At 41.3% G+C, this 25,955-nt stretch overlaps 1 protein-coding gene across 1 annotated transcript in view; it reads left to right on the forward strand.

Moving 5' to 3' along the window:
- dock10 (dedicator of cytokinesis 10) overlaps window positions 1-25,955 on the forward strand; it is a 316,489-nt gene that overhangs the window by 266,569 nt on the left and 23,965 nt on the right. The window contains exons 46-49 of the mRNA XM_070883587.1: window positions 1,721-1,819; window positions 3,423-3,529; window positions 5,441-5,563; window positions 9,271-9,384. Coding sequence (XP_070739688.1) covers window positions 1,721-1,819; window positions 3,423-3,529; window positions 5,441-5,563; window positions 9,271-9,384 — 443 coding nt within the window. The remainder of the gene's footprint in view (window positions 1-1,720; window positions 1,820-3,422; window positions 3,530-5,440; window positions 5,564-9,270; window positions 9,385-25,955) is intronic.

Consider the following 25,955-nt stretch of genomic DNA (forward strand, 5'->3'; position numbering starts at 1 on the left):
CTCCATAGCTAAGGCATCTGCGCTCCTCTCTCAGGATGAAAGCATATCTGCTCGACTGGCAGCCTCTCAACCAGTGCCCTTTTGGTGGCAGACAGCCCCGGCCGAAACGGAGTTCAATCAACCGTCAGATCCTCAATGGCCAGAGCTCCTCGAGATTGCCTTTGCAAGGGCCCTCTGTGGATGATCCGCAACCTTCCATTTCCCTTAATGTAGCCACAAGGAAACCACCTAGGATGACCACTGGAATAGGCAAACAAGCACGAAGGGTGCTTTTTAGTTCTCAATATAAGCAATTGTCAATTAAAGAGTAATGAAGTATCTTGGTGTCATAAACTTTTTTTTGGACTGCTGTTGGTCTCACTAGTCCTAGTAATGCAAGTGCAACACCCATGAAGGTGTCAAAGGATATCCCTTATCCCCCCAGCAGCCAGCCTGTTACCCGATGGTCTGGGTGGAAGAGTGGGGAGAGTTGAGGACTGACACGGGATGAATGAATTATAACTACTGCCAGGAAACCAGGCACAGAACCGCATAATTCGCTGCCTGTAGTCACGCACGAGTTGCACGTTTAAAAAAAAAAATGGGAAACTTTTCCTGTTGTAGTACATTGCTGGGTGCAGTCTATGATCCGCTGAATTTGAGGAAATCCAGAAATATGGGCAATTTGCTCAGAGCGCTTTCTTCTTGCTTGGCAGCTTCCATGTGGAAGTGATGAAATGTTGCTTAGCCAGATGGAACTGATCTATACAGTCTGTGTCCTCTGTTGCATGTTGAAACGATCCAGAGGCATAACATATGAGTACAGAATTGACCTTAACAGCCACAGGCAGTTCTGTGCATGCGCTGGTGCTGGGCTGCAATTGGTGTTGTAATAAATGACAAATCTAAGTCACTGCCACCCTGCTGCAGCCTGACACACTGCTCCTCTGTCAGATTCAGTGCAAGATTTGCGGTTTCTGAAGGCATGCATTGTGGAAGGCCTCCTGCGGCCTCCCCTCCTTCACCCTCTTCCAGCAGCTTCTACTGGCCTGTGCTGCTTTCCCTGCTACTGCTGCTCCTCCTCTTCATGTTCCAGCCCTAAAAGCAGACCAAGCAGCATCTTCTCAGATTGAGTTAAAGGCGATCTTTATGAAGACTGCAGAACCTCCCCAAACTCGTTCTCCAAGACTTATCAACATGAAAACACAGCCAACATAGTTGGAAAAATGGCCCAAAAGCACATGACCAGCCTATAAAGACTTACCTTGATGGAGGTGAGGAGCCTTTGCTGCAGCTTGCTTTCCCAAACATGATCTGCTGGATGAGCTGAAGAATGGGTGAATCAGGCACTGCCACAAACCAACATCTCAGAAGAGTGCTAAAGCAGGCACAGGAACCTTATTTAAATATTCTGATTAAGCCCCTGTTACTTTTGGGTGGGTGTCCGGGACAATTAATGCCGATCCAATATGGTGGCCTCTGTCAGGCATGGGAGATCCTGCCCTGATTTTGGTAAGCTTTCCCCTTGTTTTATGTCCCAAAACTGGATGAACTGAGGTTGAATTCCTTGCCCCTTATGAAATTACAACTGTCCAAATTAATGGTATTATTAATAAGGTGCAAATCTTGTGTAGGTTTCTCTTGTCAAAACTTCAGGATCTATTTAATGTATTTACAGCCTTTAAAATCATGTGTTTCTCTAAGAGTAGTGTCATATTATTACAATACTGCCTTGCTATAGGTTATTGGAAAACAGAAGTGACTCGTTTATCAACCACCTTCTCTGAGGAATCACATAACCCTGACAGTAACCAATTACTAACATCACATGAAGGAAGAAGTGAGTGGTCTAACAATGCTTTGTGATGTGTGCAAGGGCAATTCCATGCATATATCATTAACACTGTAGTGCTTTACTGTCTTTGATGATTACTTCTTGCTAATATGTTTAAACAGATCCAAGCACTAATTTATACTTTACAGCTTTAGCAACTGTACGCTAAAATTTTATGTCAACTAGTTTGCTTTTCTTTCATTTCATGAGCTTCATTAATATTAATAAATTACTTTTTTTATTTTTCTCTCATATATGAATATTACATACTCATTTTCCCTTTTATTAGCTTTTGTAAGAAGGAGATGGACCCATAGTCAGTATTGTAAACACCACCCTAAAGTAGCAGTGGCTTTGTTTATGAACTAGTAATAAAAAGTAATCTCTTTCACCTCCAAATGAAACTTGCTGTGCATTACAGTGTATTAGTTTTTCTATATAACAAGGAAAATAACTCCCTTTAGTGATCTGAAAAAGTAAATCAATTTGATAACTTGTCAGCTTTTATTTGGCAATTAAATAATGCTGCTGGTTTTAACCTCGATTATTGGTACTGTTAAGATCACAAGCACCTAAAATGTTTGTTATTAACATGAGTGTTTATATTTGTAGTTTACTTTATATTCTCCCCTTCTTGTGCTGCCTCATGTCACTTATGTTCTCTAGCATGGAGAATGGCCTGTTCTATAGCCAACTGCTGAGAGATGTGTCAAACTGGTCACTGATTTGCTTTCCCACTTGTGAAGAACAATCTGACCCTGTAGCGTGGTTAAAGTCAGGAGATTCACTGTGGGGGAAGTTGCAAGCACACAATCCCATACCCTATCCTATCATCAATGGAACAGTATTGAGTCGGTCATATAACAGGTGTCACATGTGATATCGCCCATTTTGCACTATTGCCCAAGATGAATATCGACCCCATTATCCTTAGATAATAATTGTCAACTGAAGACTTCTTTTAGATGGATGTGCCCATTCTTCATTGGTTTATTGTGAGATCCATACTTCAGAAGTCAGGTGCACCAGATCTCAATATAAAACAGCAACTCTGAGGATATGGTTCTTCAGAAAGAACAACAAATCATCAAAGAAGTATAGTTGCATTTGTGAGGACTCAGATATTGAGGAGAGCTGACTTCCCTGGCACAAATATTGAGCATGTTATGGTCGATAATAGTCAGTGTCATAATGTCAAATCATATTCCGTACACTGAGCTGAAGCAGTCACAATTTTTTCATGTGCTACTTTTCTGAATTTATTGACTGTACAATATTTTGAGCCATCTTTGAATTTTTTGGACTGTAATTCACTGATGCTCCAACGGTTAATAAGAATAAAATGATGATACATTAATTATAAACTGTTTCTGTTGCAAAGTTAATACAATAATACTGGAGATGAATATAATGTGTACTTGAGTTTTGTTATAGCAAACGATGAATGGTTAGAATGTAGATTAAATATTAGTAATCAAAATAGAAATTATAAATTAAAATATTTCTTTGCAATGTAGTCTTCAGTTTTCCTTATTTGAAATTCTTAAATTTATTAATATGTTCACCAAGGTAAAAATATACATGTAATTAACAGAACATATTCTCTTAGGTTTGTTCTCAATGGGCTGGCCAGCTTTTCAGACAATTACTCCCAATGTGAAAGAAGAGGGAGCAATGAAGGAAGACTGTGGAATGCAGGACACCCCATATACTGAGGTTGGAATCATTGCTATTAGTGTAAAGAATTGTTTGAGATGATGAAGAGCAGTCATGCAACAGAATGCTTGCTTCACATTCCAGTGGTTGCAAGATTGAGTTCAGTTTTATTGTGAAACGAGATAGTTCAGGCCATAGAATCATAGAATTTTACAGCACAGAATTAGAAAATTTGGCCCAATGCTCCTTTGCTGGCTCTCCAAAACAGCAGTCCACTTAGTCCTGTTCCCTTGCCTTCCCTTCAATTGCCTTTTAAACGCTATTAGATTTCCCCACCACTGTTTCTGTTAAGACATGAATATAAAATTAAATTTAAGAGATTTAGGACAGAGAGCAGGAAAAACCTTTTTTATACAGAGTGTTGTGAGACTATGGAATATACGACCACAATCGGAGACCCTGTCAACATTTCAGAATAGGTTAAATAGATGGCTGAAGGAAAGGGGAGTAATATGGGGCCAACACATGGGATTAGGAATACTGATGATGTGGAGGATAAACACCAGCCTGGACTGGTCAGGCCAAACAACCTGTTTCCATGTTGTAATTTTTATACAATTCTATGTATGTAATTCTACGCACATGTAGAAGACATTTTCTGAACTGGCGTCTTACAATGGGCTTGTAGGAAATTACCTTTAACAAACTATTTGGGGTGAATTTCAATTCAATGGAAATGAAGTGAAAATCGGGTGGGGTGTAAAATAATCGGCAATCTTCCAACACCCATTTCCTGCTTGGCAGTAAAAGTGAAAATTCACCCCTTCGATTTCAATAAATCTGGGACATGAATTTCTGAAAGATAGTGAGCCATTCTGTATACCATGCATTGTGAGGTAATTTTATGTCCATGCACAAGCATAATAATGTGATAAACTGGCTTATTGCATTTGGAAGATCATTGTGGGTGCCTGGAGTATTGATAACCGATCTAGAGATCAAAAAAAAAGTGGTGTACTATGAATGGAAGCTGCTAAGTTTACTTTTAATAGTGCCATATGCTGCATTAGAGCCACACATGGGGAGCCGTCAGCACTTCAATGATCTAAAACCACCATTAGAAACCATAGCTAGTGCAGCCCTTTAGGCATTAGGAATATTTTCCCATGGCTTTGATGAGTGCCCATTGGTCAGCATGAAATGTAGACTTCAGTGACGCCCATGATCCTGATTTCTTACTCGTGATACCGATGCCCATTATTATGCTGGTCCACGATAGTATTTGAATACATGAAAATTGAAACAACAGATATTGTAAAAGGATCCATTCAATCCAACCATTATCTTTATATATTTTTCCACCTCAATGGCACAATAGTTGGTATCTTACAAAGACATTCTTGCTATTGAGGGAGTGCAGCGAATGTTCACCTGACTGATTCCCGGGATGGCAGGACTGACATATGAAGAAAGACTGGATCAACTAGGCTTATATTCACTGGAATTTAGAAGAATGAGAGGGGATTTCATAGAAACATATAAAATTCTGATGGGATTGGACAGGTTAGATGCAGGATGAATGTTCCCGATGTTGGGGAAGTCTAGAACCAGGAGTCACAGTCTAAGGATAAGGGGTAAGCCATTTAGGACCGAGATGAGGAGAAACTTCTTCACTCAGAGAATTGTGAACCTGTGGAATTCTCTACCACAGAAAGTTGTTGAGGCCAGTTCGTTAGTTATATTCAAAAGGGAGTTAGATGTGGCCCTTATGGCTAAAGGGATCAAGGGGTATGGAGAGAAAGCAGGAATGGGGTACTGAAATTGCATGATCAGCCATTATCATATTGAATGGTGGTGCAGGCTCGAAGGGCCGAATGGCCTACTCCTGCACCTATTTTCTATGTTTCTATGTTAATGTAAATTTCAAGGTTAAGAAGATATTAATTCTATATTTTATTTCTTTGTGAAAAGGATACTCTCGTGGAGCAGCTGGAAGCATGTATTGATTACCTTTGGAAGTCTGAACGGCATGAACTTATTGCAGATGTCTACAAGCCTGTTATTTTGGTTTATGAGAAAAAGAGAGATTTTAAGGTACATTGTAATCTTTGCTTATCAGTATTTGATAACATGATCTGTGCTTTTCCAAAAAGGAACTTTTTTGACTAATATGCATCCATAATTGCATGTTTTTTTGACCATGAAATTATTTTCTCGCATCACAAGCTATATTTGCTGGAGATAGGGAACTTAGACCTTTAATATAGATTTATAATGATGCCTGAGGGAGTTTCTCTTAGGTTTGAGAGTTTAGTCTGAAATATTTCTTAGCACTGCAAGATGAAAGGAAATTAAAGAACGATCTTATTAAATCTGAAGGAACTCCTTCAGGCAACCAGCATAAAATTTTATAAATTGCTGTCATTTTTTAATATACATTCTCTCTCTCTCTCTTTCTCTCCCTCTCTATTTCTGTTTCTCTTGCACTCTATTTCCCTCTCTCTCTCCTCAGCTCTCCATACTTCTCAGGCAAAATCTAAACACCTCTTTTGACTAATTAAAAAAAAATCTACCAATTTTAGTTTGGTCAGTAACCAAAGGACACCAATTTAAGATAATTGACAAAAGAACCAGGAGGGAGATGAGGAGAATCTTTTTTACAAATGAGTGCTTATGATCTGGAATACACTGCCTGAAAGAATGGTGGAAGCAGATTCAGTAACTTTCAAAAGGAATTAGATATATACGTGAAAAGGAAACATTTGTAGGGCTATGGGAAAAGAGCAGGGAAGTGAGACTAATTGGATAATTTTTCGAAAGAGTTATAGAAACATAGAAACATAGAAAATAGGTGCAGGAGTAGGCCATTCGGCCCTTCTAGCCTGCACCGCCATTCAATGAGTTCATGGCTGAACATTCAACTTCAGTACCCCATTCCTGCTTTCTCGCCATACCCCTTGATCCCCCTAGTAGTAAGGACCTCATCTAACTCCTTTTTGAATATATTTAGTGAATTGGCCTCAACAACTTTCTGTGGTAGAGAATTCCACAGGTTCACCACTCTCTGGGTGAAGAAGTTCCTCCGCATCTCGGTCCTAAATGGCTTACCCCTTATCCTTAGACTGTGACCTCTGGTTCTGGACTTCCCCAACATTGGGAACATTCTTCCTGCATCTAACCTGCCTAACCCCGTCAGAATTTTAAATGTTTCTATGAGGTCCCCTCTCATTCTTCTGAACTCCAGTGAATACAAGCCCAGTTGATCCAGTCTTTCTTGATAGGTCAGTCCCGCCATCCCGGGAATCAGTCTGGTGAACCTTCGCTGCACTCCCTCAATAGCAAGAATGTCCTTCCTCAGGTTAGGAGACCAAAACTGTACACAATACTCCAGGTGTGGCCTCACCAATGCCCTGTACAACTGTAGCAACACCTCCCTGCCCCTGTACTCAAATCCCCTTGCTATGAAGGCCAACATGCCATTTGCTTTCTTAACCGCCTGCTGCACCTGCATGCCAACCTTCAATGACTGATGTACCATGACACCCAGGTCTCTTTGCACGTCCCCTTTTCCTAATCTGTCACCATTCAGATAATAGTCTGTCTCTCTGTTTTTACCACCAAAGTGGATAACCTCACATTTATCCACATTATACTTCATCTGCCATGCATTTGCCCACTCACCTAACCTATCCAAGTCGCTCTGCAGCCTCACAGCATCCTCCTCGCAGCTCACACTGCCACCCAACTTAGTGTCATCCGCAAATTTGGAGATACTACATTTAATCCCCTCATCTAAATCATTAATGTACAGTGTAAACAGCTGGGGCCCCAGCACAGAACCTTGCGGTACCCCGCTAGTCACTGCCTGCCATTCTGAAAAGTACCCATTTACTCCTACTCTTTGCTTCCTGTCTGACAACCAGTTCTCAATCCATGTCAGTACACTATCCCCCAATCCCATGTGCTCTAACTTTGCACATCAATCTCTTGTGTGGTACCTTGTCGAACGCCTTCTGAAAGTCCAAATATACCACATCAACTGGTTCTCCCTTATCCACTCTACTGGAAACATCCTCAAAAAATTCCAGAAGATTTGTCAAGCATGATTTCCCTTTCACAAATCCATGCTGACTTGGACCTATCATGTCACCTCTTTCCAAATGCACTGCTATGACATCCTTAATAATTGATTCCATCATTTTACCCACTACCGATGTCAGGCTGACCAGTCTATAATTCCCTGTTTTCTCTCTCCCTCCTTTTTTTAAAAAGTGGGGTTACATTGGCTACCCTCCACTCCATAGGAACTGATCCAGAGTCAATGGAATGTTGGAAAATGACTGTCAACGCATCCACTATTTCCAAGGCCACCTCCTTAAGTACTCTGGGATGCAGTCCATCAGGCCCTGGGGATTTATCGGCCTTCAATCCCATCAATTTCCCCAACACAATTTCCCGGCTAATAAGGATTTCCCTCAGTTCCTCCTCCTTACTAGGCCCCCCGACCCCTTTTATAACCGGAAAGTTGTTCGTGTCCTCCTTCGTGAATACCGAACCAAAGTACTTGTTCAATTGGTCCGCCATTTCTTTGTTCCCCGTTATGACTTCCCCTGATTCTGACTGCAGCAGACCTACGTTTGTCTTTACTAACTTTTTTCTCTTTACATATCTATAGAAACTTTTGCAATCCGTCTTAATGTTCCCTGCAAGCTTCTTCTCATACTCCATTTTCCCTGCCCTAATCAAACCCTTTGTCCTCCTCTGCTGAGTTCTAAATTTCTCCCAGTCCCCAGGTTCGCTGCTATTTCTGGCCAATTTGTATGCCACTTCCTTGGCTTTAATACTATCCCTGATTTCCCTTGATAGCCACGGTTGAGCCACCTTCCCTTTTTTATTTTTATGCCAGTCAGGAATGTACAATTGTTGTAGTTCATCCATGCGGTCTCTAAATGTCTGCCATTGCCCATCCACAGTCAACCCCTTAAGTATCATTCGCCAATCCATCCCAGCCAATTCACGCCTCATACCTTCAAAGTTAGCCTTCTTTAAGTTCTGGACCATGGTCTCTGAATTAACTGTTTCATTCTCCATCCCAATGCAGAATTCCACCATATTATGGTCACTCTTCCCCAAGGGACCTCGCACAACGAGATTGCTAATTAATCCTCTCTCATTACATAACACCCAGTCTAAGATGGCCTCCCCCCTAGTTGGTTCCTCGACATATTGGTCTAAAAAACCATCCCTTATGCACTCCAGAAAATCCTCCTCCACCGTATTGCTTCCAGTTTGGTTAGCCCAATCTATGTGCATATTAAAGTCACCCATTATAACTGCTGCACCTTTATTGCACGCACCCCTAATTTCATGTTTGATGCCCTCCCCAACATCACTACTACTGTTTGGAGGTCTGTACACAACTGGCCTTATTCTGTGCGAGATGATTCTATGAAATTTGTGTTGTGTCCATATGTATGTGTGGAATGAAAAATAAGTTTGTATTTTTAATATGAGCTGCTGGGCAATGGAACAGGAATCTATCCTTTTCTAATATGTGTATACTAATGTATGTACTACAATTTGAGATCTTTGTTTAATACTGACAAATCTTATTAATAAACAAGCGTCTTACAGAAGTTTCATCTGATTCGCACCACTTCTTCTGTTGTGTTGTTACATGTTAATGGTTGTGAGCATTACCCATGCTGTCAAACCATGGATAGGGGACTATTCTTGTAAGTCAGTAATGCAGATTTTTCCCCAGATATAAAATATTTAAAGAAACATTTCATTCACCACAGAGATTGTCAGAACTATATTACAACATTCATCGATCCTATCTTAAGATCACAGAGGTAGTACATTCGGAAAAGCGTTTGTTTGGAAGATACTACAGAGTCGCTTTTTATGGACAGGTAAGTGCAATGTGATAATGTGACACTGAATATAATTCTTGGTTCTGGACATTGTTTTCGTTCATTTGTGTGCTTTGAATAGCAGTGAAGATTATGAATGCATTTTACATTAAGCCCAATTTCAAATGCAATTTTAAATAGTTTGTTTAAAATGCAATAAATGTTTCTTACTGTGTTATTTTGCATCTATAGCAGTAATTTTATGATTACCTGCACCCTGATATATAGGAGCCCAAGTTTCCACATGATTTGCGCCTGATTTTTAGGAGCAACTGGTGGAGAACGGACTATCTTAGAAATCGCAATTCTCCACATTTTTTTTTCTGCAGTTCCAGTCAGGTAGAACAGTTCCACTTTGGAACAGAATTTTTTCTTCAAAAGGGGGCGTGTCCGGCCACTGACGCCTGATTTGAAAGTTTCCACAGTGAAAACGTACTCCAAACTAACTTAGAATGGAGCAAGTGAAGATTTTTGTAGAACTGAAAAAACCTGTTCTACACATTAAAAAATCAGGCGCAGGTTACAAATTAGGCGTCCAGAACAAGGTGGGGGGGGGGGGGAGGGGGAAGGGAAGTCATTAAATTCTATAATAAATCCTTATTTATACTTATACAAATATTATACAAATAAATCCAACCTGAATAAACATTTATAAGCAAAGAAAAGATTAAATAAACCATCTTCCTACCTGTGTGAAAGTGCTTCAGGCAGGCCTTTCGGGACCGAAGGCTGAACGGGCCGGCCCGAAACTTCGGGCAGGGCCCGTCCCCAGCACCAGATTTACAGGTAGGTGGCATTGGGTCGGGTTGGGGAGGTTCGGTTCCGTTCGGGTCGGGGGGAGGGAGGGAGAGAGAGGGGGGGACGGAGGGAGGGAGAGAGGGGGGGAGGGAGGGAGAGAGAGAGGGGGAGGGAGGGAGAGAGAGCGGGGGGAGAGAGGGAGGGGGAGGTCAGGTCGGGGAGGGGGAGGTCAGGTCGGATCCAGTGGGGGGGGCGGAGCGGGGGGTCAGGTTGGGTCCAGTCGGGGGGGGAGCGGGAGCGGGAATCGGGTCGGGTCTGGAGGCGGGGGGGGGGGGAGCGGAAGTGGGAGTCGGGTCGGGTCCAGAGGCGGGGGGGGAGCGGGAGTCGGGTCGGGGGGGCGGGAGCGGGAGTCGGGTCGGATCGGGTCCAGTCGGGGAGGGAGCGGGAGTCGGGTCGGGTCCGGTCCGGAGGGGTGGGGGTGGGAGCGGGAGTGTGAATTGGGTCGGGTCCAGTCCGTGGGGAGGTGGGGGTGGGGGGGGAGCGGGTGTAGGGTCCGGTCCGGAGGCAGTGGGGGGGAGGGGGATCGGGTGTCAGGTCTGGTCGGGGGTAGGGGGGGTGGGAGCAGGAGCTGGCCGTGGGAGTAGCCTTATTCACGCAGCCTCAGTGAGGCCATTCGGCCAGGGCTAGGGGCTGCGTGCTTCGGGTCCCTCCCACACAGTTTCGGGCGCCTGGAGCTACTACACTTGCGTGCCCACTGTAGCGCGCATGTGCAGAGGTCCCGGCACTGTTTTCAGCGCAGGGACCTGGCTCCACCCCCCCACAGCTCGTGCTGCGCTACGCTGAGGGCCAGAGGACCTGCAGGGAGGTGGAGAATACCGAGGATTTTTTTAGGCGCACTTTGTGGCGCGAAAAACGGGCGTTCAGGTCGGGACTGCGCCGTTCTAGGCGCGTGTGGAAACTTGGGCCCATACAGTCTGCATGAATTGCTTTTATAAATATTTTGATTGTACTTTACGCTTATTTTTTCATATAAAATTTGAAATACTTAATGAAACACTGTTCCTAAACGTAGATTGTATTTCTTCAGCTATCTTCGTTATCTTCTAGAGTGGACATTTTGTTTCTGTGCTAAATTCTATTGACCCATGATAACACAGAAGCTATAATCTCTGAGAAACTTCCCAATCAGTTCTATTTCCAGATAGAATATTGAAGTACTGTATCATTTGATGCAGTTTCAGAAACTAACATCAGATTCTGTGTGAACTATTGTTGCTCATCACAAGTGAGTACTTTGAATAATGACCTTGTCATTATGGAGCACAATGTTAAATAACTAGAAGCTTCTGCAATATCTTCATGAACCAGCATCTTAAAAGTAGTACATGATCTAATAATAGGTCTGGAAAGTTAGTGTAAGTGTAATAACACCTAGGTCTGGTCTAGGTAGTGACCATAACAACAGTAAGTTCCCTTGATATTTTGACCAGGCTAAAATGTGATGTGTGCAGCCCATTTCCGAATAGAATCCACAAATTGCACCATTCAGTAGCTGAAAACCTGATGCAATTTGGATTTTTGCTTTTTATTACCTTGAGCAGATAACCTTTGTCCATTGTAAAGATAGAAAACAGTTTTTTTTAATAAACTGCACTGAGCATCACTCCTCAGTAAGTTCTCTCTCGGAGCTGTATAAATCATTAGTGTTGAAAGTAAAATAAGAGTTTGTATAATGCAATCTGTGTAATTTGTTCTTCTCCAAACATTTCTTATGCTTCACAAAAATCATGGGGCTAGAAATTTGGTTCTCGGCCATAATTGTATTTTTTCGCCTAAATTATCGTTATGGCAATGCAATGGCTATAAAGCAGTAAATTTGAGCTTCAATTTGTGCAGCGGTAAAAATCGGCGTTGCACGAGAATTCGTGCTGCAAACCGCGATCCTCGCCAACTTTACTCCGAGGCCGATACTGCTGCGAGTTGGGCCTAGGGAAGGGGGGAAAAACACCTAAACATAAATTGCAAAACACAAAAAATAAAAAAATCATAAAATATTCAAAAGACACTTAACTAGCGAATTGCTGCAAAAGAATTAAAAAAAAAAAATTTCACTTACCTTTTTTGCAGGTCTTCATACTTACTGCTGATCCAAGGACTGCAATGCAGTTTTTTCCTTGGCATTTTTTTTCGTCCTAAATACGGGTGTGCTCAGAGACAAATTATTGGCGAAAGCGATATTTCGAGTCTTGCATGGCGGCGCTCCTCCAGTGGTATTTGAAAAGCGCCGGTGCAAGATTTCTCCGAATTTCCCGGTTCGCCGTTTTTCGCGGCGAAATATCGCCGAAAAACCGGTCGCAAGATCGGCGAATGTTTAGCCCATGATTTTAAATTGAATTGAAACTATTTATTGTTTGTATTAGTCATAAAGACATTGCCAGCTAAGAATCTTAATTCAATGAAATGGAAAATCTAATTAGAATAAGAACTATTACAAGTGTGATGTCTGAAATCCGGAAACCTCGGGACCGAGGCCGTTCCGGATTCCAGTTTTTTACGGATTTCGAAAGGTTTTTGCCTTGGCCGAGGAAGGGAGGTAGGGGAGGTCGGTTGGGCCGTCAGAAGTCGGGGGTGGGGGGGGGGTGGGATTGGTCGGGCCGGTGGCTGTTGGTTGGGCTGAGCCCGGGGGAGATCGGGGGAGGCCGGGCCAAGGTCGCGCAGAGGCTGGGGGAGGTCAGGCGGGCCGAGGCTGGGGGAGGTCGGGTGGCCAGAGTTCAGGCCACAGCGGGGTCGGGCTGAGGCAGGGGGAGGTCGGACGGCTGGAGGTCGGGCAGAGGCGAGGTCGGGCGGTTGGAGGTCGGGCCGCGGCGTTGGAATGGCCAGGCGAGGTCGGGCCGAGGTGGGGGAAGGTCGGGTGGCTGGAGGCCGTGGAGTTCGGGCTGAGGCGAGGTCGGGTGGCTGGAGGTCGGGCCACCAAGGCGGGGGAGTCCAGATTTCGGAACATTTCCGGTTTCCGGACAACCCCACCACAGATCGGTCCGGTGTCCTGATTCCGGAATATTCCGGATTCCGGAACTCTGGATTTTGGACGTCGCACCTGTACTCCATTTTGCATTGGAATGTTTAGAAAATGAGGAACAAGAGAGATATATTTAGTTCATGTGCTATGATTCAGAGTTCTGCACCAATGATTAAGAGAGGCTACACAAATCATTCAGTAGGTGAGTCATCTACATCAAAAATGAACATATGAAAATGATGGGCAGGAATAGACCATCTGGTCCATCAAGCCCTGCAAACCTTTTCTTAAGTTAACAGTTCGTTCATTCAATGCACCCAATTACGGTTACTTCTCTATATTGATGGCCTTCTGTAAGTAGAAGTTGGATATACGGAATAGTTAAGTTATGTTCTCTTGTTCCATGTTTTTTAAAATCTAATTTAAACAACATTTCTGCTTTCACTGATTTGTTTCAAGGTTCTAAATCATATCTTCCCATATCTATCTTAGTACTTGGGAAAATAATATCGGCTCTCAGCTTTTCACTGTAGTAACAGTTCTGTCCCAGAATAACCGAGATGTACTTGAACAACTACAGGCAAAGCTGTCTACGTTGCACAAATCAGATGTGTGAGGTTTTCGGAGATAAGTCATATACTTGAGGCGTCCACTCACATCAAAAACATAAACTGCATCTATGAAATAGGCTACAGTGGGATGGTTAAGACACAGACATTGATTCTTCTTTCCTCTTGCTTATTCTTAGCCTCACTCTATAGCGACCTCCTGCTTTCTCCCTCTCTCTAATGCCACAAATTTTTGGTACAGTTCACACTTTGATATGGTTGGAGATTGTGGTCTTCAAGTAGGAGATTGTGATTTCCTGTGTGAATACCCTTGTAAAAGTGGCATTTTTATTAGGCCTAGTTATAGGGGGGGAAAATTAGATAATGTGAGTTATTCCGAGCTCTAAGGATACCAACAGAGTATTTGATAACAAGCAGTTCAAGTTCAACCTCCTGATGACACAAACTCTTCAATATTATAACTGAGGTATTATAGTATATGTCACTGTATTCATAACACACTGCAACAAGTAGTTAACTCAGTGCACTTTTCTCCAATACAGTTCTAAGCTTCTCTTTGCCTAACTATCTAATTCAATCATATTTAGCTTTTGGAATGTGTAAAGTATAACCATTGCAAATACTGTCAAACCATAGAAATATCAATGTTTATTCTCACCAATAAATTGGGTGTAGTATTGCTTACTTGTTTGGTTAACCTTGGTAGCAATGTATATACTTCTTTTAATGCAGAATTTTTCCTTTTTTCCACTTCTTCAAGGCTGTGGTAAGTTTTTCTCTCTGCTCTTTTTGTGAATGCCCTTTCATTTCTATGCCAATCCTCTAGCCTTCCCTTAACACCAGAAATAAATAAACTAACTTTGGTTATATTGTTGAAAGTTATGATCAGCATGCTATCTAAGATATGGAAATACCGTACATCTCAGACTGAAATCTTATGTTTCCTTTTTAAAATGTGGATAGAAAAGTGCTAAGTGTTTTCAATAACTACTTTACACTTTTGTCAGTGTTTAATCCGACCATAACCGATCTAGGATGGGATTGGTCTAGACCATCGGCAGCATGTATATTATTACTCAATGTATACTCTCTGTTTGTCCCACAGCCCCCCACTAAAATCAGGATTACTGAGACAGATTGCCATCTCCTGAAGTGTATGCAATGCATTGCCCAGATACTAAAAAGTTGCAATTCCAACACATATACTGAGTGTCATTTATTACAAAAATTATCATCAGTCATTATTTACACTACCTAAGCAAAGTCAGACAAAGAGATGGGAATTTTTCCACCAGTCTCTGTCCATAATACATAACTGTATAGTTGTAGCCCTTGTATTTCACATAACCTCTGTATCATGTACTCATAAATTGAAGAGTAATTCTGTGCTAAAGTTTCATCACTGCCATTGAATCATCAAGTAATGTTAAAATCTGGCACATTTATAACAATTATTAACCGTGGATTAAATAAGGCTCTAGAAGAACAGAACTGCTTTACCTTAAAACTCCCTGGAGCAAGAAATGAAAGAAAAACTTGGATTTATATAGCGCCTTGCATGACCTCAGGAATTCCCAAATGCTTTATCGACAATTAAGTACTTTTGAAGTATAATCACTGTTGTAATGTAGAAAATGTGGCAGCCAATTTGTACATACCAAGGTCCCACAAACAGCAATGAGATAAATGATCAGGTCAACTGTTTTACATTTTGGTTAAGGGTATATGTTGGCCATGACACGAGGAGAACTTCCCTGCTTTTCTGAAGGGAATTATCTGTCATTTCTGATGATGTGCCTGTTATCTAACTCATGGAGAATGTAATGTTATCTGCACCCATCCCCTCGTCCACATCTTAATGTACCAATTCCGCTAAGCTACATTTACATTACAGGTGGCACTAGTCCCTCTATGGCATGGAGACCAACCTCAAGAGTTGTTTCTTCCCTGTGCAGTTGGAGACAAAGAATCACACAGTTGTTCATGTATGGATGCTATGGGCAGCCTTCTTATTCTGGCAAGCTATAAAGCTCCCTTCCTACCCATACAGATCCAGCAATGTTTATTTTATGTGTTGCTGACATACATGGACCTTCCAATACAGTCCACAGCCAGTAACAAAGTTATGATTCCAACTGACTATTGAATGCTTTGACCTGTCAATTTCTGTGCATACACTGCTGTTTCAGTGATGTCCCTAGTAGTTTAAATTCTCCCCTTCCCTTCTCACAGTGCAGACCACCAGGAACTGAATTAAAAATGGTTCACAATATTATGATCATGAAATCAGAGAATGTTAAGCACAGAAACAGTCCATTTGACCTTTCAAGTCTTCGCCAAAGTTTTTCTCCACATGAAGCAGCTAGCCTAATCTCACTCTTCTGTTTGCTCAGCATCTATGATATATTAGAAATCTTACATTTGTGCACACTTCCAGTCTAAAAAAACTTATCTTCTGTTACTACATTTTTGTCATACTTTTGTGTAAATTTATAAATGCTTATGGCCACACTTATAATGTAAACTTGTACTGTAATTACACCCTCCCACCAATGGTGGCACTGTAACAGCTAAGTTTTGCATCTCTCAGCTCCTTAGCCTTTACTGCAGAGAAACTCTTGGGGGTTGAAATTCGGTCCCGCTGCTTTTGAGGCAGTGTCACCGGCTGAGTGCCAATTTTAACGCCAGGTGTTAGGTACCGCCTCAAACTGCAAAATTCAGTTTTGTCGCTCAAAGATGAGAGAGCAATGCTAAAAGTGGCATTGCACACTCATCTTCGGGTGCCAACTGAGCAGCATCTCGGGATACTACCGAATTTCCTGATGGTAGGCTGCCGGCATGCGAGTTTAAAAAAATGAAAAAAAAAAGTTTTTGACACTTTCCCTCACCCAAACCCACACTTCTCCACTGATCCCATTAATACCTAAATGCAAAAAAAAATAAACATAAACACTGACCTTGATCCCTGGACCCCACTGCCCCGGGATCCCCGATGTCCCACCACCTTTCCCAGGCTGTACCGACACCTGTCGGTAAGGATACCGTACCCATCTAATTTCGTAGCCGAGGCAGCAAGGGAGGCGTTGCATGCTCGATGATGTCACCATGTGGGTGGCAGACAAGCGCGTAGCAGTACGTCTTGCTGCCACCCCCACCACCCAACTAAATTTCCAGTCAGCCCAGGAACCCAATCGCCGCCGATGATAAGGACTTAGCCGCCCATTAGACGCTACTCTCCGGCGGCAATGGGTGGCGTTAAAAAACAAATTTGAAGCCCACATACTCCATCCAACTCTGCCTCCCAAATTTCTGTATGTTTTGCTATTTAACTGCAAATAATATAAAATCAAAATATAAGAAAATAATGGCAGAATGTATGACTTTATAATAGTGACTTAATGTCATGTGTCTGCCCTGATCCAGTTATCCCGCATCCTCTAATCACACTTTACCCAAAGACTACACTTGGTCTTGACTTCCCATGTGCAACACCACAAGAGATCGACTAGTGTCCTTTTTTTCAAGAAACTTAGCAAATTTCCTCTTTAAAAGAACAACAATGGTTTGTGGCAGACAATTCCACACTATAACTGAGTCTTTGTGCAATTTCTTTTCTAAACTCTCCTTTTAATTCTTTTCATGATTATTTTAAATGTGTCCTCTCATGCTGTCTTGCTGAATAGTGGAAACATTCTATCACTATTTACTTATCATAAGCCTTCTTAATTTTGAAAATCTAACTTCTCTTGTCTCTTCCTAACTATAATCCCTCAATATAACATGTTACCCCACCCCCACCTTTTCCAAGGTATTTAAAGTTAATTTCCTTTACACGCAGGGAAGCGCTGCAGTATTTCCAACAATTAATTCATTCTAATTAGTTTCCAACTTGCTGACTCAGAAAGAGAGGCTGTGAGCAATGACATTTGCACCGAAGTAATTGGATTAATCCAACAGTCCCAAGTGTAGATTATATCTAACATGACAAATGACAGATTGACAAAACAGTTTGGTCCAGATGATTATCCATGTTTGTGCAGTAGATCTTTTTATTCTAACACTAAATTTGCATTATCCAATAAAATGCAATTTTACTTAGAAACATTAAATGTGTTTTTTTATTTGCAATTGTACGTGAAAAAATGACTCATTGTATAATTGCTGGAGCAATTTTGTGGAGATTTTGAATATATCAGTTGATTTAGAGGACATGTATACAACTTTAACTGAACACTGTTGTTTCAGTTTGCCCCTAGTGATTTAAGTTCTCCCCTTCCCTTCTCACAGTGCAGACGGGGCGAATTTAGAGTACCAGGAATTAAAAATGCTTCACAACATTATGATCATGGAATCATAGAATGTTAAGCACAGAAACAGAACATTTACCCCCTTAAGTCTTCACCCATGTTTTTCTCCACATGATTATGTGGTTGTGGAGCAGCTGTTCAGTACAAAGTTATTCCTTATTATTTATGAGTTGGAAAAAATAAGTCAGTGGGAGACATGAGAAGGGTTAAATTCTACTCGCCGAATAGTGACATTCTCCTTTAATGGGTTTGTTCATCCTGATGCAATGTGACACTTACATGACACCACATATGGTAATTCTAGCCCTTATCACTTGTATCTTGCAATGTGGCCAAATAACACAAGGGTTTTAAATATCACACTCCTGCCATATCAATCTTGTTAGACCTGCCCCATCTGGCCTGCTTTATGCACTTTAACAATGACTATGATGTATGGAATATACAATATTTTTACACAACAGGTTTCTACATTTCAAAATATTTTACTCACTTAAAATATCATGGGCTAGAATTTCCTATCAGCCCGCCAGCGCCTGTTGCCGCCCAAAAGACCGCTAAGATTGGGTTATTATCGCGGCGAAAACTTCCCCCAAAAAATGTTTGAAATCCTCCGAGCAAAAAACATGGCACTGCCACCCCACCCCCCATTCTGGGCGAAAAAGTGCAATTTAGGGTTGATTGGGCGGTTCCTAAACAAAATGGGTAATAAATGTTCAAAATCAATAAAAATCTACCCCGAGGCTGCGGGTTGGGCCTAACAGCAGAAAAACAAAAATAATTTTTCAAAATACATCCCTAAAAAGTCAAATAAAATTCCCAAGACCCTTTTAAACTTATCAACCACAACAAATTTTTAAAATAATTAGTAAAAAAACAATTACTAACCTTTTTCTTGAAGAGCTACTCACCTACCGCCCAGCTCCGCTGATCTTCGTGGGCATTTTTTTCACACTTACCTATGGGTCACCGCTGACCCAAATATCGCGCCAGGGCGATCTGAGGACGATGCACGCTGGCGGTCTTCTCCCCAGCGGTATCTCAAAACCGCCCGCGTAACTCAGGTAGGGAATTTTCCGCTTAACTGATTAGCGCCCATAATGGCCAATACCGCCCAGTAACTGGGCGGTAAGCCATCGGAAATTCTAACCCCATGTAGCAAAGGAAATTAAGCATTTAAGAGGAAGCTAGATTCGTACATGAGGGAGAAAGGAATAGAAGGATATGTTGATAGGTTGGAGCATATACATTGGCAGAGACCTGTTAGCCTGTTGCTGTGCTGTAAAATTATATGAAATTATTTACTCAACTGCCTTTTCAGTTCTCTGTTTCCTTAAGGCTGTGCTTTCTAATTTACTGAGTTTACAGCAGTTATTTGCTGGATATTTGGTAGATATTTTCATGGATTCGTTTGAGTGCTGCTTCAGACATTTGAATGCACTACCATAATACAATACTTTTGTTATTGAGGTGGAATGACATCTGTAAAGTACTTGAATGGATGTAGCGGCAGGGATTGTGGATGAATTGGTTGTAATTTACCAAAATTCCCTGGATTCTGGGGAGGTCCCAGCAGATTGGAAAACAGCAAATGTAACGCCCCTATTTAAAAAAGGAGGCAGACAAAAAGAAGGAAACTATAGACCAGTTAGTCTAACATCTGTGGTTGGGAAAATGTTGGTGTCCATTATTAAAGAAGCAGTAGCAGGACATTTGGAAAAGCAAAATTAGGTCAGGCAGAGTCAGCATGAATTTATGAAAGGGAAGTCATGTTTGACAAATTAGCTAGAATTCTTTGAGGATGTAACGAACAGGGTGGATAAAGGGGAACAAGTGGATGTGGTGTATTTGGACTTCTAGAAGGCATTTGACAAGGTGCCGCATAAAAGGTCACTGCACAAGATAAAAGTTCACGGGGTTGGGGGTAATATATTAGCATGGATAAAGGATTGGCTAACTAACAGAGAACAGAGAGTTGGGATAAATGGTTCATTCTCTGGTTGGCAATCAGTAACTAGTGGGATGCTGCAGGGATCAGTGCTGGGACCCCAACTATTTACAATCTATATTAATGACTTGGAAGAAAGGACAAACGTAGCCAAGTTTGCTGATGATATAGAAATGGGAGAAAAAGTCATGTGTGAGGAGGACACAAAAAATCTGCAAAAGGACATAATAGACAGGCTAAGTGAGTGGGCAAAAATTTGGCAGATGGAGTATATTGTTGGAAAGTGTGAGGTCATGCACTTTGGCAGAAAAAAATCAAAGAGCAAGTTATTATTTAAATGGAGAAAGATTGCAAAGTGCTGCAGTACAACGGGACCTGGGGGTACTTGTGCATGAAACACAAAAGGATAGTATGCAGGTATAACAAGTGATCAGGAAGGCCAATGGAATCTTGGCCTTTATTGCAAAGGGGATGGAGTATAAAAGTAGGCAAGTCTTGCTACAGTTATACAGGGTATTGGTGAGGCCATACCTGGAATACTGTGTGCAGTTTTGGTTTCCATATTTCTGAAAAGATATACTTGCTTTGGAGGCAGTTCAGAGAAGGTTCACTAGGTTGATTACGGAGATGAGGGGTTTGACTTATGAGGAAAGGTGGAGTAGGTTGGGCCTCTGCTCATTGGAATTCAGAAGAATGAGAGGTGATCTTATTGAAACGTATAAGATTATGAGGGGGCTTGACAAGGTGGATGCAGAGAGGATGTTTCCACTGATGGGAGAGACTCGAACTAGAGGGCATAATCTTAGAATAAGGGGTCGCCCATTTAAAACAGAGATGAGGAGAAATTTCTTCTCTTAGAGGGTTGTGAATCTGTGCAATTCGCTGCCTCAGAGAGCTGTGGAAGCTGGGACATTGAATAAATTTATGACAGAATTAGACAGTTTCTTAAACGATAAGGGGTTATGGGGAGCTGGCATGGAAGTGGACCTGAGTCCATGATCGGATCAGCCATGATCGTATAAAATGGCGGAGCAGGCTCGAGGGGCCGTATGGCCTTCTCTTGCTCCTATTTCTTATGTTCTTATGTTCTTATAACATTAATTTTAATGCAAGTCAAAGGAGTTACACGGATCTAAATTACAAACTGCATGGGCTAGACTTTCCCGAGAACCCCTCAATGCCTGATTGCCCACCCAGAAAAACCGCTAACGTTTTGCAAGTACCGCTGCCGAAAATTTCCATAATTAAGTTAAAAATAATCGCCCGCCGATAAAATGGATCTTGCATCAGTATTCTTGGCAGTTAAAGGCGAAACTAAGTGAAACAGGCGGTTCTTAACATGTTTTTAAAAATTTACTCCGAGGCTGCGGTTTGGCCTTGGGTGGGCGGAAAACTTTTCTTAAAAGTTTAGAAACATTCCCAAGACAGTTTTAAAGCTAATTGCCGTTTTACAATTAAACACAAAATAAAGAACCTTTAACTTGCCTTTCTTTGCAGAATATTCATCTACCGCCCTATTTAAGCAACTTTTACAGGGCTGTTCCCTCGGTGATCTGAACGGGCTTCCGTTGAGGCCAAACTTACGCCCTGGCGATTTTTTCAGCGGTGCATGTTGGTGGTTTGCTTCCGGCGGGCATTTTGAGATTTGGGCGGTACCATTCAAAATCTAAAAGGGAAAACTTTCACCGGGCGGTTTCTCAACCAAAAATGGCTGCACTGCCGAGAAAACCGCCGAAAATGAAGGTGAAAGTTTTGCCCTAAAAAAGGAAAGGAAATGTTTCCACTTGAATCTAGCAATATTGTATCTTCTGCAGTAAGTAGTTTAAAAGAGCTCGTGTTTGGATGCTATTATATTTTATACTTCTTAGAGTTAAGTAGTTTGCCAGTATTATTTTAGATAAGGCTAATCTTGGAACAATATCAGACTTCTTATTAAGTACTTCAAAATGATTTTTGGTATCTGATCCATTAGAGCACTCAAAACTGAATAACTGTCTGGTGTCAATACCCTGAGTATTATGTTTCAGTTCCGTTAATAGCAAGTTATGTTTTTTTTTAAGTATTTTTCTTGTAACTTCCAGAACACACCACATGGTGACAGTATTTATCAACAAATTAATACAGTGCTACTGTAACATGTAGGAATGCTGGGTATGTTAACATGCAATCCTTAGCTATCAATATGTTACGTACAACTAGAATAGCGACGTGATTAGAAATGCTAATCTTCTGTTATGCTCCCATGGCATATTCAATTTTTAAAATCAGTTACTCAAATTTCACTAGAGTTTTACACTGGCTAATGTATTGATAAAGCTACTTTAAAAGACTAATGCATGTTGAATTCACAATGCAAAATTAAAATAAAAATGAATAGCAAAATTAAAATCTTCAGATAGATAGTATTTCAACAGTCAAAACTAAAATAAGTGTAAACTATTTTATTAGCCTAGACTTCTGACCAATTTGCATCATTTTGTAAAACTTATCTTGTGTGAACATGTTTTAATAAAAAGTACTGCCAATCTTTTGTGCAATAAACACTGACATATCATAAATCCCTCAAGGACTTCTACTTCAGTATATAAATCATAGAATCATAGATATTTACGGGACAGAAGAACGCCATGCAGCCCATTGTGTCTGTGCCAGGAAATCATGCGGTAGTAACGTGTTGTAATTAGCCTTGGTAACCATGGCTTATGAGAAAATCAGCCATAGTTACTGTTCACGCACACCAACTAAGTGACCAGGTGCCAGTATTGAGCAAGGAAAGGATTGTTTTTGATTGTGATTTCCCAACAAGCAAATGGACTGTTGACATTCAAAGTAATAACTTACATGAAGTGGTAACTTGGGTGAGATAATAGAAGACTTTTGTCAGACATGGAACTGTACTTCAGTGGTTCAAAAAGGTGGCTCATCACCACCTTCTCAAGGGCAATTAAGGATGGGCAATAAATGTTGGCCTTGCCAGCAACGCCCACGTCTCAGAAACCAATAAAAGATGAGTCAACATTCAGGAGAATTGGGGAAAGAGGAGAAAATTGAGGAGAAGCAAAAGAAAATGATTTCTTCAAGCAATAGTTTTGTATAAATAATGTGCTATTGAATTACCTTGCATTCACTTTTAATATTTTAAATATTATTGGAAAGAAATCCTAACATTCCTGTAAACGGTAGGGTGTAAAGGGAATTCAGCATGAGTTAAGCTATTAAACTTAAGCATGCGACTCCAATGTAAAAGTCATGGGAATTTCTAACTTAATTGAATACAAATGGTATGATTATAGCTGAAGGTCCGGTACTAGGTATGTGAACAGAATCAATCACTGCTTGCATACAGCAGGAGATGCATGCACAAAAGAGCAGCCAAGCAGTTACCGATTTCTGCAATAATAAATAAGTTACAAATGGATTAAAATATTTGTCAAACTTCTCGAGTGAGTCATTAATGAAACTCCAGAAAACTATAACTGGAGAATACACAAAAGACCTTTGATGTGAGCAGACCTCATTAATAACACAGGAGTGTCACTTTCGTTATTTCGTTGGCTCTGCCCTTTGAATAAATATCTTATCCAAAGGATTCTTGGCATGTCTTTTGTGTATAAGGTACAACAAGATCAACTTACATTTATATAATGACTTTAATGTAGAAAAATGTCCAAAAGGGCTTCACAAAGGTGTAATGAAAAAAATAAAAGTCATAGAAGGAGAGATTATGAGTGGTGACTAAAAACTTGATCAAGGAAGTGGATTTCAAGGAGAGTTTTAAAGGAGAAGCGGGAAGTGGAGAGGTGTAGGGAGGGAATTCAAAAGTGTGAATATCAGTGGTTGAAGGTACAGACACCAATGGTGGAGCCAAGGGTGGAGGTAACGCACACGTGATGAATGAAGAGTTTGGCGGGGGGAGGGGGCAGTGGTTGTAGCACTCAGATAGGGAGGGGCGAGGCCATAAAGAGATTTAAACATGAAGATGAGACTTTTAAATTTGAGCTGTTGGGTGACTGGCAGTCGATGCAAGCACAGGGGTGATGGGCAAGTGTGAGTTGGTGTGGGTTAGGATACAGGCAGCATGAGGATAAATAGGAGTGATTTCAAATACTTTTGAAGAATTATAAATTTTTTAGAAAACAATTAATAAAAATGGAGTAGATTTATTGTAGATTAAGTTGATGCAGCATGTAGTCACATGTTGTCACAATAACAGCAATCATTTGCATTTATATTGTGCTTCTAATGTAGAAACACATCCCAACCAATTCAGATTTAATTTAAAAGTCAGAAATTCTGTCTAAACCAGCAAGTACAGGAACTAATTGTGTAGTTTAAATTTCCTGTTCATGGGTGGCAGTGTGGTTGCTGGGGCAACTTTTGTTGTGTAGTGCTCAGTTTATTGTGGTTGTTTGCTGGAAACAACCTACCTGCCACAGTGAGCATGCCCATTTATGGAAGAAAAATAGTATTCTAAAAATCTAATGCCATCAGTGTTCTTTCAGTAACTGAATGTTGCTGCCAGTAGGAATAGCAACAAAGCACCCCTTTACTGCTGTGGTAAATGTCTTTGTTTCAGAAGTGGAACTGAAGCATTGCCTTTTCTTAAGTTATGCATCTAAAGGAAAATGAATTGTATTTATACATAGACGATGTAAAGACATGCCGTTGATTTATTGATATCAACCTATGCATGTACTAAACAAATGATCAAGGCAGGGGGTTGTGTGTGTGTGTGTGTGTGTGTGTGTGTGTGTGTGTGTGTGCATCCATTAATTGGGGCAGCGGTGCCATGGGAAATTTGGTTTAAGGATTTCTGAGAAGGAGGAACACCCAGACGTTGGTGAATGTTGAGCCCAGATGAATTAGTATTTTCCCAGCTCCACATGGAGCCAACACATGGCAATTTCATATTGGCAAATGCTACAAAAGCACTTCGTGCACAGATTTGCTATGGGAGGAACAAGGTGGCACTATAGTTGGAGAATGTACTAACTTACTGCAGCCAGCGAGAATTATGCCAGTCTGTGTACCACAGAGAGCCCTCCTGGGTAAGAAGCTAACCTCTTCCTTGGAGGCTGCCAGGCTCTTGTGCCTTCTAGAACCCTTGTCTAAGAGGGTTGGAAGTTATGGTTGTAACGGAACGAGGCCTTTGTGGATTCTTGTGACAGACAGGGATGGAATTTGTGAAGCTTGTTTGGGGTGTAATATGTCTTGCATATTATTTAAATTAGTCCTCTGCATTCTGGTCATGGACAAATCAGGGTTAAGGGATTTCATATCTCTCCTATTGCTCTGCAGAGAAGGAGAAGGTCTACATCTCATTTCTAGGTTTCACCTTGAGCTTTCACCTTGTAGCTGATGTAATATCACATGATTAGTAGTTGAAAAAAAGCTAATACTAGTTTGTAAAAAAAAGAGAAAATGCTGATCCATTGTTCCACAATTACCTCTGTGCTTTTAGATTGCTTACCTGACATTAAGTCATGGATCAGCAGATTATTTTGAATTGAACTTTAGGAAGACTGAAGTCATTCTATTCGGATTCTGGCAAAAAAAATCTTACCCAATCATCAAAACTGCCTAGTTCCATCTTGGCAACATTGTCCACCTTCACTCTTACCGCACCCCCACTGCCACTGAACCGGTTATCTGCACTTTTGTTTCCTTCAGACTCCTTTTTTCCAGTATTCTTCTTGCTACCCTCCAGTGCTCCCCTGGAAACAAATTCCAGTTTGTCCAAAGCTCTGCCTTCCATATCCTTTCTTTCATTAAATTTCAGCCCTTGTCCTTGCTGACTTCCATTGGCTCCCTATCTCAAAGCAATGAATTCAAAACCTTTGTCCTCATCTGTAAACCATTACATCACCCCTCTCTACTTCTACAACCTCCTCTAGTCCTTTGATCCAGCCCACACCCTTTGGTCTTCCAACTCTGGCCTCTTGTACATTTCCTGGTACTTTTCAGCGACAGAGCCTTCAGCCACGTTAGCTCTA

Source organism: Pristiophorus japonicus, chromosome 6 (genome assembly GCF_044704955.1).
Source record: "Pristiophorus japonicus isolate sPriJap1 chromosome 6, sPriJap1.hap1, whole genome shotgun sequence".
Taxonomy (NCBI): domain Eukaryota; kingdom Metazoa; phylum Chordata; class Chondrichthyes; family Pristiophoridae; genus Pristiophorus; species Pristiophorus japonicus.